The sequence below is a fragment of the Strix aluco genome, chromosome 12, assembly GCF_031877795.1.
Source record: "Strix aluco isolate bStrAlu1 chromosome 12, bStrAlu1.hap1, whole genome shotgun sequence".
NCBI classification, from domain to species: domain Eukaryota; kingdom Metazoa; phylum Chordata; class Aves; order Strigiformes; family Strigidae; genus Strix; species Strix aluco.
This window is the reverse complement of record NC_133942.1, coordinates 3,950,110-3,965,465: the sequence shown is the minus strand read 5'-3', so window position 1 is coordinate 3,965,465 and position 15,356 is coordinate 3,950,110. Positions and strand designations below refer to the sequence as shown.

The 15,356-nt window shown below is 58.0% G+C and overlaps 1 protein-coding gene across 3 annotated transcripts in view; it reads left to right on the top strand.

The window, feature by feature from the left end:
- Nucleotides 1–15,356, top strand: part of ZNF609 (zinc finger protein 609) — a 73,898-nt gene that overhangs the window by 55,987 nt on the left and 2,555 nt on the right. For all 3 annotated transcript variants that reach the window (XM_074837906.1, XM_074837907.1, XM_074837908.1), the window contains 6 exons: nt 10,439–10,526; nt 10,911–13,263; nt 13,579–13,945; nt 14,108–14,283; nt 14,885–15,101; nt 15,236–15,314. In XM_074837906.1, the coding sequence (XP_074694007.1) occupies nt 10,439–10,526; nt 10,911–13,263; nt 13,579–13,945; nt 14,108–14,283; nt 14,885–15,101; nt 15,236–15,309 (3,275 nt within the window). In that variant the 3' untranslated portion in view covers nt 15,310–15,314. The remainder of the gene's footprint in view (nt 1–10,438; nt 10,527–10,910; nt 13,264–13,578; nt 13,946–14,107; nt 14,284–14,884; nt 15,102–15,235; nt 15,315–15,356) is intronic.

Sequence of the window (15,356 nt, the reverse complement as noted above, 5' to 3'; positions counted from 1 at the left end):
GGAGTAATGGGCCGAAACTTGCATCAGCCTGGTGCATTGTGGTATCCCCTTGCCCAGACAGTGGGTGAAAATCTAAGCTGCCATTTCTCTGCCTTTCTGCAAGAGCTAACTTTTTCTGGAGGTGCCAGAGGAAAGGCCGTGCCAGCCTGCATGGGAACTTGATGGAGTTGACTTCGTTTCTGCTTGGCAACCCGCAGGTCTGTCACAAAAACGCTCAAACCCTGGGAGGCGGCAGAAATCTCCTGCTGGATTAAAAAACCCCAGCGGAGCTTTCAAAATCGACTCGGCGGGAGATCAGGCTCTCGTCTCTCTTGCCAAGCCAATCGAATCTTTTTTTTCCGCTGGAGCTCATCTCATCTGTGCACAGCTTGGTTAGCTTTCCCAGGTCCTTTGATGGGTTTTCGTTGCTGTTGGGGCTCTGCCAAGTAATGCAGGGATGAATAGGTGGCTCAGTGGACCATGGTGAGTGCTGGAACCTGGCCTTCCCTCCAGCCTTGTTGGGATGCTGGAGGTTTCTGCTTCGGGAGGCTTGGGGTGAGCTCCTAATATTTGTGTCTGGCTTCAGCTGGGGTCTGGAAACAGAAACAGAGCCCAGAAGCACAAAGGTGAGAAGGAGCAGCGGTGGTGGAGGCCAGTTCATGGTTCATCTTCGCTGGGTACCCAGGAGCTCCTTTTGGACCATCCGTTCCTGCTCTTCCATCGCCGTCGTGTGCAGAGAATGAAGCTGTTCGCCTTTATCCCTGGGCCACTCCTCACTGCGACTGTCGTCGTTGTCTCCGATAGAAGCTTGGGCTGAAACCTGCATTCCCATGAGCTGCTACCAGGAGGGTTCCCTTCTCGCCCCATGCTTTGGGAAGATGGGAATGGGCCAAGTTTGCCTTTCCTCTCCCTACTGGGAAACTGGTTTTGAAACTGTGGTTGCTGCAGGACTGAGTGCTGTGATGACCCTGATGTGGAGGTGGTGAGCACTGAAATTGTTGCCGTTGGGAAAAGCGTCGTGACCTGAGCTGTTTGGGAAGAGAGGAGTGCATGGACTGTGCTGGAGGAGACTGGGATGTACTAGCCTGGGATGGGGACCTCCATACTCCTCTGCCCTCTGCTTCACCGTCTGTTCTGTATGGAAAAACTTACCTGGATTGAGGCAGACAGATCTTTTCTGGGGACACAGAGCAGCACATGCAGGTACAGAGAGGAAAAGCATTTTTTTTTCTGCTGCTCCAAGGCAGGAGACATTGTAAAATCGGGCCTGAGTATCCTCTCCTTCAAGCTAGGCTTGCAGGTGGGGACAAGGAAACACAAAGCAGGAGTGTTAGGAGCCCTGCTCTGCACACCCCAGGGCTGGGGGATCTTCAGGGGGGATCTGCTCAGAGGAAACCTATGGAAGGTCTTCTGCTGAGCTGCTAGCACACTGGCACTGCTTGTTTGGTGTCTGCAGAGAGCCTGATCACTTCACAAGATGCAATACCTTCAGCTAGGGAAACTGAGGCACGGCCAGGCTGAGTGCTGGAACATGCAGCAGTGCAGAGGAACATCAGCACCCCTCACTTCTTGGGCTGCACGCTAAGACCCCCACCACCTCCCTATCCCTACCAGTGTGCCGTTTTGGTGTGATTTCCCTCAGCCCAAAAACCCCAGAGCTGCAGAGTTTGCTGAAAATCCCAGGACTGCTAGAGACCCCCGTGGGCAGCAACAAAGCTGATGAGAGCTCGGACCTTGTAGGGTTGTTTTTTTGTGTGGAAATGAGGAGAAGAGGCTCATGGTGGGCAGAGGAGCCCACGTGGCTGCACGAGGAGGAATGAACAGAGCATCCCAGAGGCAGAGAGCGTAAAAACATCCTCCCCCCGCCCAATTCCCGGTTGAGGCAGTGATGTGGGAGGAGTTTCTGGTTTCCCCTCCCTTTTCTCCTGCTCCTCACCCCACCGTGAAGCTCTGCAGCCCATCTGCCTGTCCGTCTGCATTACCCCTCACTTCCACAGCCACCGTTTCGAAGCCTGCCTCGGAGGCACCCTACCATTTCCCACAGCCTGGCTATTTTTAGTCTGCAGTAATTCGATGAACTCGTGCAAAGATCGTTCTCCACCGGCTGCTGCTTGGTTGCCGCTGTCGGGAGCAATGACTTTTACGGCCAGCCCAGCAGAAGACAAGCCCTGCCGTTACCTTTGGTTGCTTCTGGTCTGCTGCGTGCGCTGGCTGCTGTTGTAGTGGCATCTCTCGTCCTCGAGTGGAAGGTCAGGGTGAAACCATCCCTATTTCCTGCCTGGCATCTCTCTCCTGCCTTCCTGTTGTTAATGGTGAGGGTCAAGGGCAATGCTGGAGGAGATGCTGGACCTGGCTGTCCAAAGCTGGAGCTTGTGAAATGTATCCCCTTGCCCGAAGGATATGGTGGAGAAAGCTCCACCAAGGGCATGTCCGCAAAGCGGAATGAGGTGCTTTCAGACTGTGTGCCTGGAGGCTATCCCCAGGATCTCCAGAGGGATCTCGGCACCCTCACCCAGAGGAATACATCTCTTCCCCTGCTCCTTGTGATGCTGCAGCCTCTCGGGACCACTCAGAGAGACCCCAGGGCAGTAGGAGCAGCTTTTGGCTTGCATCAAGCTTTCTCTCCAGTGGTGGAGAGGAGCTTGCTGGCTCAACTGCAGCAGCTGCTTTCTTCCCAGGGGTGTCATCCCTGAATCTCTGGGAGCAGTTGGCATGGGGAGGTGCAGAATTATGGTTGCTCCCACTTATGTCCCAGTTCCCTGAGTGGGATGCTGTGGGCACTTCAGGGTGTCTGCGAGCCCCCTGCCACCAGCCAGCATTGTGAGTGGTTCCGACCGAGCCTCTCAGGAGACAGGCATCTCTTCTCGACATCGTGGTACCTCCTTGAAAATTGGATTTGTGTCGGATGTGCCCCTTAGACTCCCATAGTAATTGCTCCGATGTGGACCTTTTTGCAAGCTGCTCTTCTGCCAACTGCACGGTAATGGCCTGTGCCCCCGAGCCAAGGGCATCTGTGTTGCTCTGCACACGCCAGCAAAAGTGTATTTGGGCTCAGGCAGTTGCTATTTACCATCTTGTTCAACCTAAAGAAGCCCATGGCTTGTTGGAGATGCCTGTTGAGTAGAGGAAGGCAACGTGGTTCTTCGACCAGAGCTCCTTTTTTGTAGAAAATGGCTTTTGGGTTGGCTGTGGGGCTGCAAAATCAGGGAGAAAGGCTCCCAACGCCAAAGTCCAGCAATGCTGGAGTGACCTCGGAAGGACAAGCTGGAGCTGACCCATCTGAGATGGGAGCACGAAACTTCAAGGCGCCCCACAATGTCCCTCTTGCCTTGAACACCAGCTTTGTCCTCTCCCCGCACTAGAAAACCTGTTGCAAGACCATGGTCACTGCCAAAGGCATCCTGGTGGACTCCAAACATCTGGCTCCGGGCTTTTGGTCCATCTGCTCCGCTGCTGTTCCAGGCTGGTGTTGGGCTGAGGTCTGGTCTTGCTGGTGGTGGGCACTGGTCGTACACGCTCTCCTGTGGCCGTGTTGGTGACACCATCCCTTTGCCGAGCCCATCTTGTGCAGGGATGTGTTTTATTGAAACGCCTTTGGTGGGGAGCAGCTGTCTTGGCAGTTCCCATAATTCTGTTAGGTGTGATTTTGATCTGCAGGAACTATTAACTGATCTAATTACACTGGAAAGCATTGCTCTTGTTCGCTGCCTTGTTATCTGCTGGGTATCCTTGACCCCGCCTCAGTGGAGCTGGTATCACCTAGCTTGGAGGACGTCACCTCCTCACCTCTGCTTGCAGCCAGCAGACTGGGTCCCAGCACCACGCCAGTGCTGGTCACAGCCAGAACAAGCTGGCATCTGATGTGCAAAACCTCCAAGCAATGAGGATCGTGGTGTGGCAGCACCAAGAATATGGCAGCAAACTTTCTCCGCATCCCTTCCTCCAGCTCTGTGCTGGGATGGCGGCGGCAGGTTGCCCATGGCCAAGCTTTGCACACTCTGGGTGCTTGGATCGGACTTTTGTAAACATCTCTTGGGGGTGTGATGGAGCGTGAGTGTCCTCAGGGTCTGCAGATGCCAGCGTGGATGTGTCCTTGCTTGGAGCAGGAGAGAGGCAATAAATTGGGAGAGGATGGGGAAGGATTGGAAGGTGAGGACAAAGACTGAAAGGTTTTACTGTAACTGTGAGGAAGCCTGACCCCAAATTTGATGGTTTTGCATGTTGAACATACTGCCTTGCCATTACCCACAGCCTTTTTGACTCTGGGGATGTTTTAAAAGGGGGATGTGCCAAGATTGCACTGCCTATGGGTGGGCTTTGGGCCTTCAGAGCGGGGCTACACCATCCCTATAATTACACTCCAGTCATCTTAGCTGTGTGTACTTGAACCCAGAAACAGGAGGTGAGTTTTTAAGGCTGATGCAGCAAGGGTGAGGAGCGGGAATATGGATTTCTCGTTTGCTTTAATGGCATTTCCCAAAGTAATGAAGGGTTGTAAATCCCCTCCAAGGTTGCTGAACTGATGTGCGGGCTCAGCGCGCTCCTCTGAAACCTCTAAGGCTGTGACAACGTGGCTGTGACCGCTCTCATCTTCAGCAATCCGGCCGCTTGCTCTGGGTGGGAGCATCATGTGGCACCACTCGGTGACGGGGCATCTCGTCTCTGGTGCCACAAGGGTCGCAGGTGTTTTGGGCTGCTGGTGTTTGCAGCCTCCCCATCCATTTGTTTCACCAATGGATGGGGAGGCTGCAAACCCCCCGAGCACAATGGCTGCTTGTGTGTTGCTGTTGAGAAGCAAAGTTTTATTGTGCGTCGTTCCCTGGTGCTCCCCCAGTGCCACCACTTCATGTCTAATGTCTGCTGGCTTAGTGCGGGGACCTGGAGGAGAGCTAATGCACTGCTTACTGCTCTCAAAGCATCTGTCAGCTTTGTACGGAGTATTTTATCAGTAGGTAAGCAATATTCTGCTCCAAACAGGACTATTGCTCACGTCCATCTCCCTAAGGCATGTCTGTAGCTGCCCCAGGTAATACCAGCTGGGGCTCTGCTTTAGCTGCTGAGCGCTGGATTAAAGGACTTGTTTACAAGGAGGCTCTCAAGCTGCAAGCTGCTCTGCCACGCTTTCCTGGGAGCTAAATTGGTTTTGATTCCTCTGCCTCCCTTCTCCAGGGAACATGAGGATGGAGGTCTGGGCTGTTTGCAGGTGGCTCCGGGGGCTTGGTGCTGGAACTGTGCTCTGCCCGCCCTGCCAAGCCTTGAGAGGCACCAAGGTCCCTAAAATCCTGGAGACGTCTTCAGGCCATGGAGAGGGAGCTGTGGCCCCCAGTCCCACGCAAGTGCTGGCCAGTGTGGGTTGCAGTGGGATGGGCCGTCCTCTTGCGGGATGATGTCAGGACCTTGCTCACAGTCACATCATCACTGTTACCAAAGGTGGACACTTGCTGCGGGGTTTGGGCAGGAGCGTGGCAGCGGGTTTTTGTGTGTTCAGCAGGTCCTGCTGAACTAAATGCCCATCCCATGGGACCAGCGACAAGTGGTGTGACTTCCCACAGACACTTTGGTCGCTGAGACCCACAGACACACCCTGGCTGGCTCCTTGTCCCGTGCTGTGACCCAAGCTGAAGGTTTTCCTGCTGCTTTTTCCGTGCTCCAGCATCTGAGGCCTCTCTCGTAGCCCTCCTGTCCCTTGTCCGGGGACAGTCATCCATCCCTGCGTGGTTTAACGGAATGACCTGATCTCCCTCTGACCCTGCTGGGTTTGCATGGCAAGGTTTTGGTAGAGGAGGCTTCTCTGTGAGAAGACAGCAGAAGCTGCCCCCATGTCCAACAGAGCTGCTCCAAGATGAACCCACCACTAGCCAAGGCTGAGCCCATCAGCAACGCTGGTAGTGCCTCTGTGATAACAAGTTTAAGAAAGAGGGGAAAAAACCTGCGCGACTGCAGCTGAACAGAGGAGCGAGGATACGTGAGAGAAACAACTCTGCAGACACCAAGGTCCGTGAAGAAGCAGGGGGAGGATGTGCTCCAGGCATGGGAGCAGAGGTTCCCCTGCAGCCCGTGGTGAAGACCGTGGTGAGGCAGGCTGTGCCCCTGCAGCCCAGGGAGGTCCACGGGGGAGCAGATCTGCACCTGCAGGCCAGGGAGGACCCCACACCAGAGCAGGGGGAGGTGCCCTGTGGATGACCCCACGCTGGAGCAGGCTCCTGGCAGGACCCGTGACCCCATGGAGAGAGGAGCCCGCACTGGAGCAGGTTTTCTGGCAGGTCCTGTGGCCCCATGGGGGACCCACGCTGGAGCAGCCTGTGCCTGAAGGAGTGCACCCCATGGAGAGGACCCACGCGGGAGCAGTTCATGAAGACCTGCAGCCTGGGGTAAGGACCCACGTTGGAGCTGTTAATGGAGGATGGTCTCCTGTGGGTGGGACTCCACACTGGAGCAGGGGAAGAGTGTGAGGGGGAAGAAGCAGCAGAGACAATGTGTGATGAACTCACCACAACCCCCCTTTCCCATCCCCCTGCACTGCTGAGGGACAGAGATGGAGAAATCAGGAGTGAAGTTGAGCCTGGGAAGAAGCAGGGTGGGTGTGGTGTGAGGGGAAGGTGTTTATAGCTTTCTTTTTATTTCTCATTATCCTACTCTGATTTGATTGGCAATAAATTAAATTAATTTTCCCCAAGTCGCTTTGGTTTTTCCTGTGATGGTGATTGCTGAGTGCTCTCTCCTTGCTGGGTGAGGTGGCCCTTGTGCTGGCCCTCCCCTGCCCTGTGGTGTCCTCCGCTCTCCTGGCAGCAGCAGCCAAAGCTGTTGCACAACAGCCGTGCAACAGCTTTGGGTGTTGTGTTCTAAAGGCCAGGCTTCCTCCACAAGAGCAGGGCTTATGGCAAAGCTGGAGCATCCCAAAAGCAATGTAGCTGGAGGAGCAATTCATGAGCAAAGGTGCATGTGAAAGCTGGGACCTCCCAGAAGGTGATGCAGCTGGAGGAGGAATTAATGGAAAGAGGGGCATCCCAAAGCCAGAGCACCCCAAATGTCATGCAGCTGGAGGAGGAATTCATGGAAGAAGGGGCATCCTAAAGGTGATGCGGCTGGAGGAGGAATTCATGGAAGAAGGACCCTGAAGGCCTCCAGGTGCTGGAGGTGTGATGGTGCCCTGGAGCAGGACCAGTGCAAACTGGATGGGATGTGGGGTTACACCAACCTTGAATCTGAGGTGATCTACAGGCCTGCAGGCAAACTACCTCTTCCTGGGGTGGGAAATGCCATCAGCTGTTGTCCCATTGCCTTGCAGAGGTCCCCTGCACCCCAAAGTTAGTGGAAAGCTAGCAGAGCTCTGCAGTTGGAGAGGACAGCCGCTAAGGCAACATCTCCTTGCTCCCCCCAGGCTGGGGATGCTCCTCCAAGCACTCTAGCAGTCCCGACAATGCTTGAGGGCCTGGCTTTGCTGGAGGCAGCTCAGTAGCATCATGTTTGGGTGATGTTGAGCCCTGCAGTGAAGTGGTCATGCATGGGTCTGAGAGCATCCCTGCTCACCATGGTGGCTGGCACGCTGGTTTCTCGGTAGGGTTTGGAGATGTTCTTGGTTGGACTTGGGGGCTTCATGCCTTTAGGGACCTGGGGCGTGTTTCTCCCCAGTGTGATGGCTTCTGGTGCCTACAGCCCTGGTCTGCAAGCAGACGTGGAATTGCTGTGCCCCATCAGGGACTATCCATCAGAAAGGCTTCGTCTGGTCTAATTTAGGGCTGTGTTGGGATGGAGGACTCCATGCAGTGTTGTCCGTGTCCATCCCACATCCCCACCAGCTGGGTGCACCCACTGAGCCTCAGCTCTGCTGCTACAGAGCACCCATGCAGGGCCCCTACAAGAACCAGGTGGTGTCTTTTGGCATCCCCCTGCTCCCGTCATCTCTTTATCCGTTTTTACAGGATTATCTTGTACGTTGCCTTCCTAGACGGCAATCTGGCACTGTCAACCCACCGTTAATTTTTCCTGCTGGGGTACGACTCTGCGGTGGCGTGAACACTTGGTGGCTGGGATGCTGAGCGGTTTGCACCCAGATTCGGGTGGTATTGATTGCTTAAAAGCTTCAAAGGTGAAAAATGAAACCAGGTGGGACTGGAGTTACCCGAGTGGGATTCCTCCTGCAAGAGCATCGCTGCCAGCTCTTTGTGCGTGAGCATCTCCTGCCTCGGGGACGTGAGGGCATTGCCTCCTCGCTGCCTGCCCTTGCCCTGCCCGTGCCTGCTCGTCATCCTGCCGTGGGAGGGGGACACGGCGGGTGAAAAAAGCTGCTTAGGATCTATCCCCGGGGTTTAAATTGTCCTGGGTTATTGTTGGAGGATTAGGAGGGGATTTGGTATGATTGGTTGCAGCGGGTTAAATATAGGCTGGTGTGTGTTGGAGGGTTGATGCTCCAACAGGGAAGGGAGGGACGGCTGTGTGCTGGCTTGCTTCTCCCCTTCCTCTTTCATCTCTCTCCTGTGATCGTGGTGGTGGGGAGAAAAAAAAAATGCCAGCACGTCCTTTCTAATATCACACACTGGCCCCGGGAGGCACAAGAGACTCTGGTGGCTTGTCGTGCAATTAACTTCCAGTGGCGCACACGGTCTTTGCCAGCTTCAAAGAGGGATTGAACCGGCGCTGGCTGTGCGACAGGGAGGGCAGAGGGAGCTGCTGCAAGGGACGGGGTCTGGGTTAGGGCTGCTGGTCCCCCAGCAGCTGCTTGGTCCTTCTGCAGCTCCTGAGAGCATCCTGCAGCAGCTCTGCCGAGGTGTCCTGGGGATAGTGGGTTTGGGTGGGCTGGCAGCTTCCCTGTGTTTTAAGGGAGGTGGGGACAGGCTCCTGCCTGCCTGAAAAAGCTGCATTCGGAGGAATGGAGGTAGAAGACCCCCCTCCGCGTGCCCTCCTTGGGATGCCTGGGATCAGCATCCCCCTCTTTCCCACCGATCTCTCCCTGTGTGGGGCTGTGGGTTCCCAGCAGTTGGTTTCACTGCTTGTTTCTACCCCGTGTCGTCTCCAGCATCGTGTCCTGGCCGTGTCCGTGTTAAGGCAGGTCCCCAGCACCTTCCTCTGGAGGCAGGACCCAGCCTCTCCTGCTCACCAGGATGAGCTAGCTGTAGCTCTTAGCCGTGTGCCAGCACTGTGTCTTCCCATGACCTGCTCCCACCGGAGCACCCAACATTTTCCAGGAGGAGGAGGAAGAGAAGACCTGCATTTAATTTCTCTTTCTGAAGGAGACCCATGTGTTGGACCTCTGCTCCATATATTATCCCCTCGAGGCCTGCAGCTGGCTGCTGGCACAGCACAACAGGGCATACGGGCTGAGATTTATAAACATGCTTCAGGCACAGCTGCTCTGGGCTCCCTCAGCTCCATCCATCTCCCGGGCTCTGTGGCTGTATATCTCGCCACGCTCATCAACCCTTGCAAACGAGTTTCCTATCTCCTGAGTTTTACCTTGCTCAGATAAATGTGCTCAGCACAACAGACTCCGCTCCTGGTCACATTAGTTCTGCAGTAATCGGAGTGGTCCATGGTGGGGAGGGAATATCCACAAAGCTGAGTGATGCTGCAAAAGATCCCTCCACCTTTAAGAAGAGATGCTGAAGGTCCTTGGCGTGGGTGTGAGCCAGGCTGCTTCTCTTCTTGAATGGGTGTGAAAAAGCTGAAACCCCCAGGCTTTCCGAACGCTCAGAGTCTTTGCTCCGTGATGGGAGGAGATGTGGCCCCGTGGGTGGTTCTCCAGGCAGAGATACAGGGCTGAGGGGTGTCCCGGAGCGGGCAGGGGAGGGGCGGCAGTGAAGCAAAGCAGGGGGATGAGGGTTGTTCCCCCAAGGTTGGGTTTTTCTGCCAGGGGTGGTCGCCTGCGCGGGGATGCTGGGCTCAGCTTGCCATCTAGTGGCAGTAACAGTCTTTTCGGGAAGGCCAACGGGATTCATGGCCGTGCATGGGGGGTCAGAGCCCTGCTGGGGGGTCTGCAGCTCCCTGTTGGGGTCCACAGCCTTGCTGAGGGCTGTCTGCGTTTTCATTGGGGTTTCCCAGCCCTCGCTGCCCAGAGATCACCTTTCCTATCCTACCCCAGCACGTGTGGAACCAGTGTGGATCTTCAGACCTCCCCAAATCCTGCAGCCCTTCGGGGGTTGCTGGTTTTAGCATCCCTATGAAAATCGGGAAGAGTCCTGAGCAGCTCAAGGAGGAGAGGTTGGGTGGACACCAGCCAGAGCCATGCCAAGAGAGGGGATGAGCTGGGGGTCTCCAGCTCCCATCTTGGTGCCACTCCCGCCCAGAGGCTGGGGTCTCACCTCTCCCAAGAGCCTGAGACCGCTTCCTCCAGCCCTAGAGCTGAGCTCTTCCTCCTGCCTATCTGGAGGGGCAGATCCCCCTTTGCCCTGATGCCCAGGGCAGGGCGAGGCACTGTGGGGTCACGCCTGGCACTGTCTGACCCTCTCCCCTCACCCTACAGGTATGCTGGTGGTCAACGTCACCTGGAGGAACAAGACGTACGTGGGGACGCTGCTCGACTGCACGCAGCACGACTGGGCGCCTCCCCGGTAAGCGGGTGGGGGGGGCCAGCACCGCTGTCTCAGCCCCTTTGCCCAGTGCAGAGGGCAAACCCAGCCACGTACAGCCCCCGTGGCACCCAGCACGCTTTGCCCTGCACCCACAGGGCTGCCCGGCGCAGGTTGGCATCTCCTCCTTGCCCAACCGAGCTGCTCCTGCGGCTCGTTGCCCCCGTGGTCACAGGCTCCCTTGTCCTGGAGACGGTTGAGCGTTTGCTAACGGAGCTCTCTGCTCCCTCTTTACTGGTCAGTTGGAGGGATGAGCCTGCAGGATTGATAGCGAGGGGAAGCAGGGGGTCCCCACCGTGCAGGGGGGGTGGCATAGTCCGGCACGGCCACCTCTCCATTAAAACTTCCTTGTCCTCCTCCTGGCAGGTTCTGCGACTCTCCCACCAGTGACCTGGAGATGCGCAACGGCCGGGGCAGGGGCAAACGCATGCGGCCCAACAGCAACACGCCCGTCAATGAGACCGCTGCCGCCTCGGACAGCAAAGGGACCAGCAACAGCAGCAAGACCCGGGCAGGAGCCAACAGCAAAGGGCGCCGGGGAAGCCAGAACTCCTCGGACCACCGCACGCCGCCCGGCGGCACGGCAGAGGACGTGAAGGCCAGTCCCTCCTCCGTCACCAAGCGGAAGAGCAAACCTCTCTCCGACATGGAGCTGAACTCCAGCTCGGAGGACTCCAAGGGCAGCAAACGCATCCGCACGAACTCGATGGGCTCGGCAGCCGTGCCGCCCGCCGCCGTCAAGGTGGAGCCGGCTGTTCTCGACCGAAACTGCCCTTCTCCCATTCTCATCGACTGTCCCCACCCCAACTGTAACAAGAAGTACAAGCACATCAACGGGCTGAAGTACCACCAGGCCCACGCGCACACAGATGACGACAGCAAGCTGGAGGCAGATGTGGACAGCGAGTATGGTGAGGAGCCCTCCCTGCACGCAGACATCGGGAACTGCAACGGTGCCGCCGTCTCTCAGAAGGGCTCGCTCTCGCCGGCTCGCTCGGCCACCCCCAAGGTGCGCTTGATGGAGCCCCACAGTCCCTCCCCGTCCAGCAAGTTCAGCGCCAAGGTCCCCTGCAAGAAGAAGCTGGGTGGGGAAGGAGACACTGACCCGGGTGCTCTGTCCAATGATGGCTCTGAGGATGGTCCCTCGGTGGCCGATGAGACGAGTAACGATGGCTTTGACTCTCTGGAGAAGCGATGTGTTGATAAGGACAAGTTAAAGAAGGCATCTGGTGCTAAGCCGGAGAAGATCCCTTCCAAAAGCTTGAAGTCTGCCAGACCCATTGCGCCAGCCATCCCCCCCCAGCCGATCTACACCTTCCAGACAGCCACCCTCACCACAGCCAGCCCCGGTTCCTCCACGGGCCTCGCCACCACCGTGGTCCAGACCATGTCCAACAGCCCTCAGCTCAAACCCATCCAGCCTAAGCCTACGGTGATGGGAGAGCCCTTCGCAGTCAACCCTGCCCTCACCCCTTCCAAGGAGAAGAAGAAAAAGGACAAGAAGAAGAAGGAGCCCAAGGAGGTAGAAAACCCTTTGACTCCTGGCAAAGCCTGCAGAGCGGAGGAAGGCAAGAGCCCTTTCCGGGGGGAATCCAGTGACCTGGGGATGAAAGGTGAGGGGCTGCTGAACGGCTCATCTGACCCCCACCAGAGCCGGCTCGCCAGCATCAAGGCCGAGGCGGATAAGATCTACAGCTTCACTGACAACGCCCCAAGCCCCTCCATCGGTGGTGCCAGCAGGCTGGAGAACACCAACGCAGCCCAACCCATGACCCCGCTGCACGTCGTCACCCAGAATGGGGCAGAGGCGAGCTCGGTGAAGACCAACAGCCCGGCCTACTCGGACATCTCCGACGCCGGGGAGGATGGGGAGGGCAAGCTGGAGAGCGTGAAGGCGAAGGATCCGGAGCAGCTGGTCAAGGAAGGCGCCAAAAAAGCTCTTTTCCCCCCGCAACCACAGAGCAAAGAGTCTCCCTACTACCAAGGCTTTGAAACCTACTATTCCCCTGGCTACCCCCAGGCAAGCCCGGGGCCCTTGAACCCCGGCAGCCAGGCCACGGCTGAGACACAGGCCTTGAAGCTGAAGAAGGATGAGGAGCAGGAGAACCCAGAGGTGAAGGTGAAGAGTGAAGGCTGCGAAGAGAAGAAGGCAGAGCTCGGTGGCTCCAGCCAGCAGCCCTCGGTCATCCAGCAGCGTCCCAACATGTACATGCAGTCCCTCTACTACAACCAGTACGCCTATGTGCCCCCCTACGGCTACAATGAGCAGGGCTACCACGCTCACCTGCTGAGCACCAACCCTGCCTACCGCCAGCAGTACGAGGAGCAGCAGAAGCAGCGGCAGAGCCTGGAGCAGCAGCAGCAGCGAGGGCTGGAGAAGAAGGCAGAGCTGGGCTTGAAGGAGAGGGAGGCGGCACTCAAAGAGGAGTGGAAGCAAAAGCCACCCATGCCCCCAACGCTAACCAAAGCCCCGAGCCTCACGGACCTTGTCAAGTCGGGGCTGAGCAAGGCCAAGGAGCAGGGAGGTCCCGACATGGCCAAATCCGTCATCATCCCCAAGCTGGAGGACTCATCCAAGCTGTCTGGCAGCCAGGTCGCCGAGGGGCTCAAGGTGAAGCTGAGCGAGGCCAGCCACCTCGGGAAGGAGACCACTGAGACAAAGGCTGGCTCCGAGTGTGGCCGGCAAGCGGAGGTGGACCCTGTGCTCTGGTACAGACAGGTAATGACGGCTCGGCCCTGCCCGCCAGCCCGGCAGAGGACTTTCTCCTAGAGGAAGCCCCTCACCGTGGCTTTGCTGGAGGCGTTTGCTGGGGCCATCACCTCAGGGAACATGCATTGTCCTCTGCTTGTGATGGGACTCCGTGAGGTTCCCTTGGGGCCAGCAAAAGGATGGGGCTGGGAGGGCACTGACGGGCCAAGGAAAGCCCAGGGAAGGGGAGTGGGGGTTCGCTGGTCTCCTCCAAATCCAGCCTGGGTTTGGGACAGGCGGGGCTGGGGGGAGGCAGCTGCTCTGACAGTTGGCTGGTTCTTGCAGGAAGCTGAGCCCCGGATGTGGACCTACGTGTACCCGGCGAAGTACTCGGACATCAAGACAGAGGATGAGCGGTGGAAAGAGGAGAGGGACCGAAAGTTGAAGGAAGAAAGAAATCGAAGCAAAGAAGCCACATCCAAGGACGACGGGAAGGAGAGCACCAGCTCCGAGTGCAAACTGACCCCCACTGAGGAGGCTCGCATGGTGGGGAAGGACCCCAGACCCAGCGTCCACGTCCCCGTGTCTTCACCCCTCACGCAGCATCAGTCCTACATCCCCTACATGCACGGCTACTCCTACAGCCAGTCGTACGACCCCAACCACCCCAGCTACCGGGCCATGCCCACCGTCATGATGCAGAATTACCCAGGTAGGGAGCTGGGGTCTTCTCGGGGACGTCCCTTCCCTGGCTGTCCCTGCTCCCGGAGCCGGGGACGGCTGGGGGACATCCTCTCGCATGTGGCGGCCCTGCGGGCTCCCACTGTGCCGCCTGAAGACTCCTCTTGCCCTGACTGCTTTTTCTGTCCCCCAGGATCATACCTACCCTCCAGCTATTCCTTCTCCCCGTATGGGAGCAAGGCGTCCGGGAGCGACGACAGCGACAAGTCCCGAGCCAGCCCCAGCGTGAGTTGTAAATCCAGCTCAGAGTCCAAGGCCCTGGACATCCTGCAGCAGCACGCCAGCCACTACAAGAGCAAATCACCCACGGTGAGGGTCAGGCAGGCGCTGGCTTTGCCCAGCTCTGTGCATGAGCTTTGGGACGGTCCCTGGATCCTATAACCAGCCTGGAGCAACTCTGCCTGCCGTGGGTTTTTGCCATTCCTGCTGCTGTAGGAGACCCGGGGCCGTGGAGTAATCCTACAACACAACCCCTTTGGGATGGACAAGCCGAACCCGTGGGCAGGGCTGGCCCAGAGAAGCACTGGGACTCCTCCAGGCCCTGCAGCGACCGGGGGACGCTTGTCGTCAGCCCTGGAGCTGGTGGGTGGGCTGCAGGGACTGTCCACATCCCACAGCAGCGTGTAGGGTCATGAGCTCCTCCTGGGCCGAGCTGGGAGGTGGAGCTTTGGCACAGTGAGGAAAGAGCTGCCCTCAAACAGGACCTGCATCCTCCCCACCGCTTTTGGGCTGGTCACCAGCCAGCCCGTCATCTCCCAGCAGCGTCGTGGGGAGCCTTTGGACAAAGGCGGGGGGGGGGATATCATCCTGATGGGGCAGCCTCGAGCGTCTGGCACAGGTCTGATGCTGCCCTGCACCCCCCGGGTAGCTGGTAGCATCCCTCAGCATGCATCTGCTTTCTCCTCCCCAGATAAGCGAGAAGACGTCTCAGGAGCGGGACCGCAGCGGCTGCGGGGTGGTGGGAGGCGGCGGGAGCTGCAGCAGCGTTGGGGGAGCCGGCGGGGGGGAGAGGAGTGCGGAGCGGCCCCGCACCTCGCCGTCTCAGCGCCTGCTCTCGACGCACCACCACCACCACCACCTCGGGTACTCGCTGCTGCCGGCGCAGTACAACCTGCCCTATGCAACAGGTGAGAGCCCAGCCGGGGCCCGGGCAGGGCTCGGGGAGCCCAGAAGGGGCTGTAGCCACCTTTGGGCAGCGTGAGCCCTTTGCTTGGACTGAATCAGGCGCTTTCCAGCTCCTGACGCTGCTTCTCCTCCGCAGGTCTCTCCTCCACAGCCATCGTTGCCAGCCAGCAAGGCTCCGCTCCCTCCCTATACCCACCTCCCCGGAGGTGAGAACGGTAAGGCTCTCCTCGTCACCCGGGGGCAACTGGGCTGGCTGG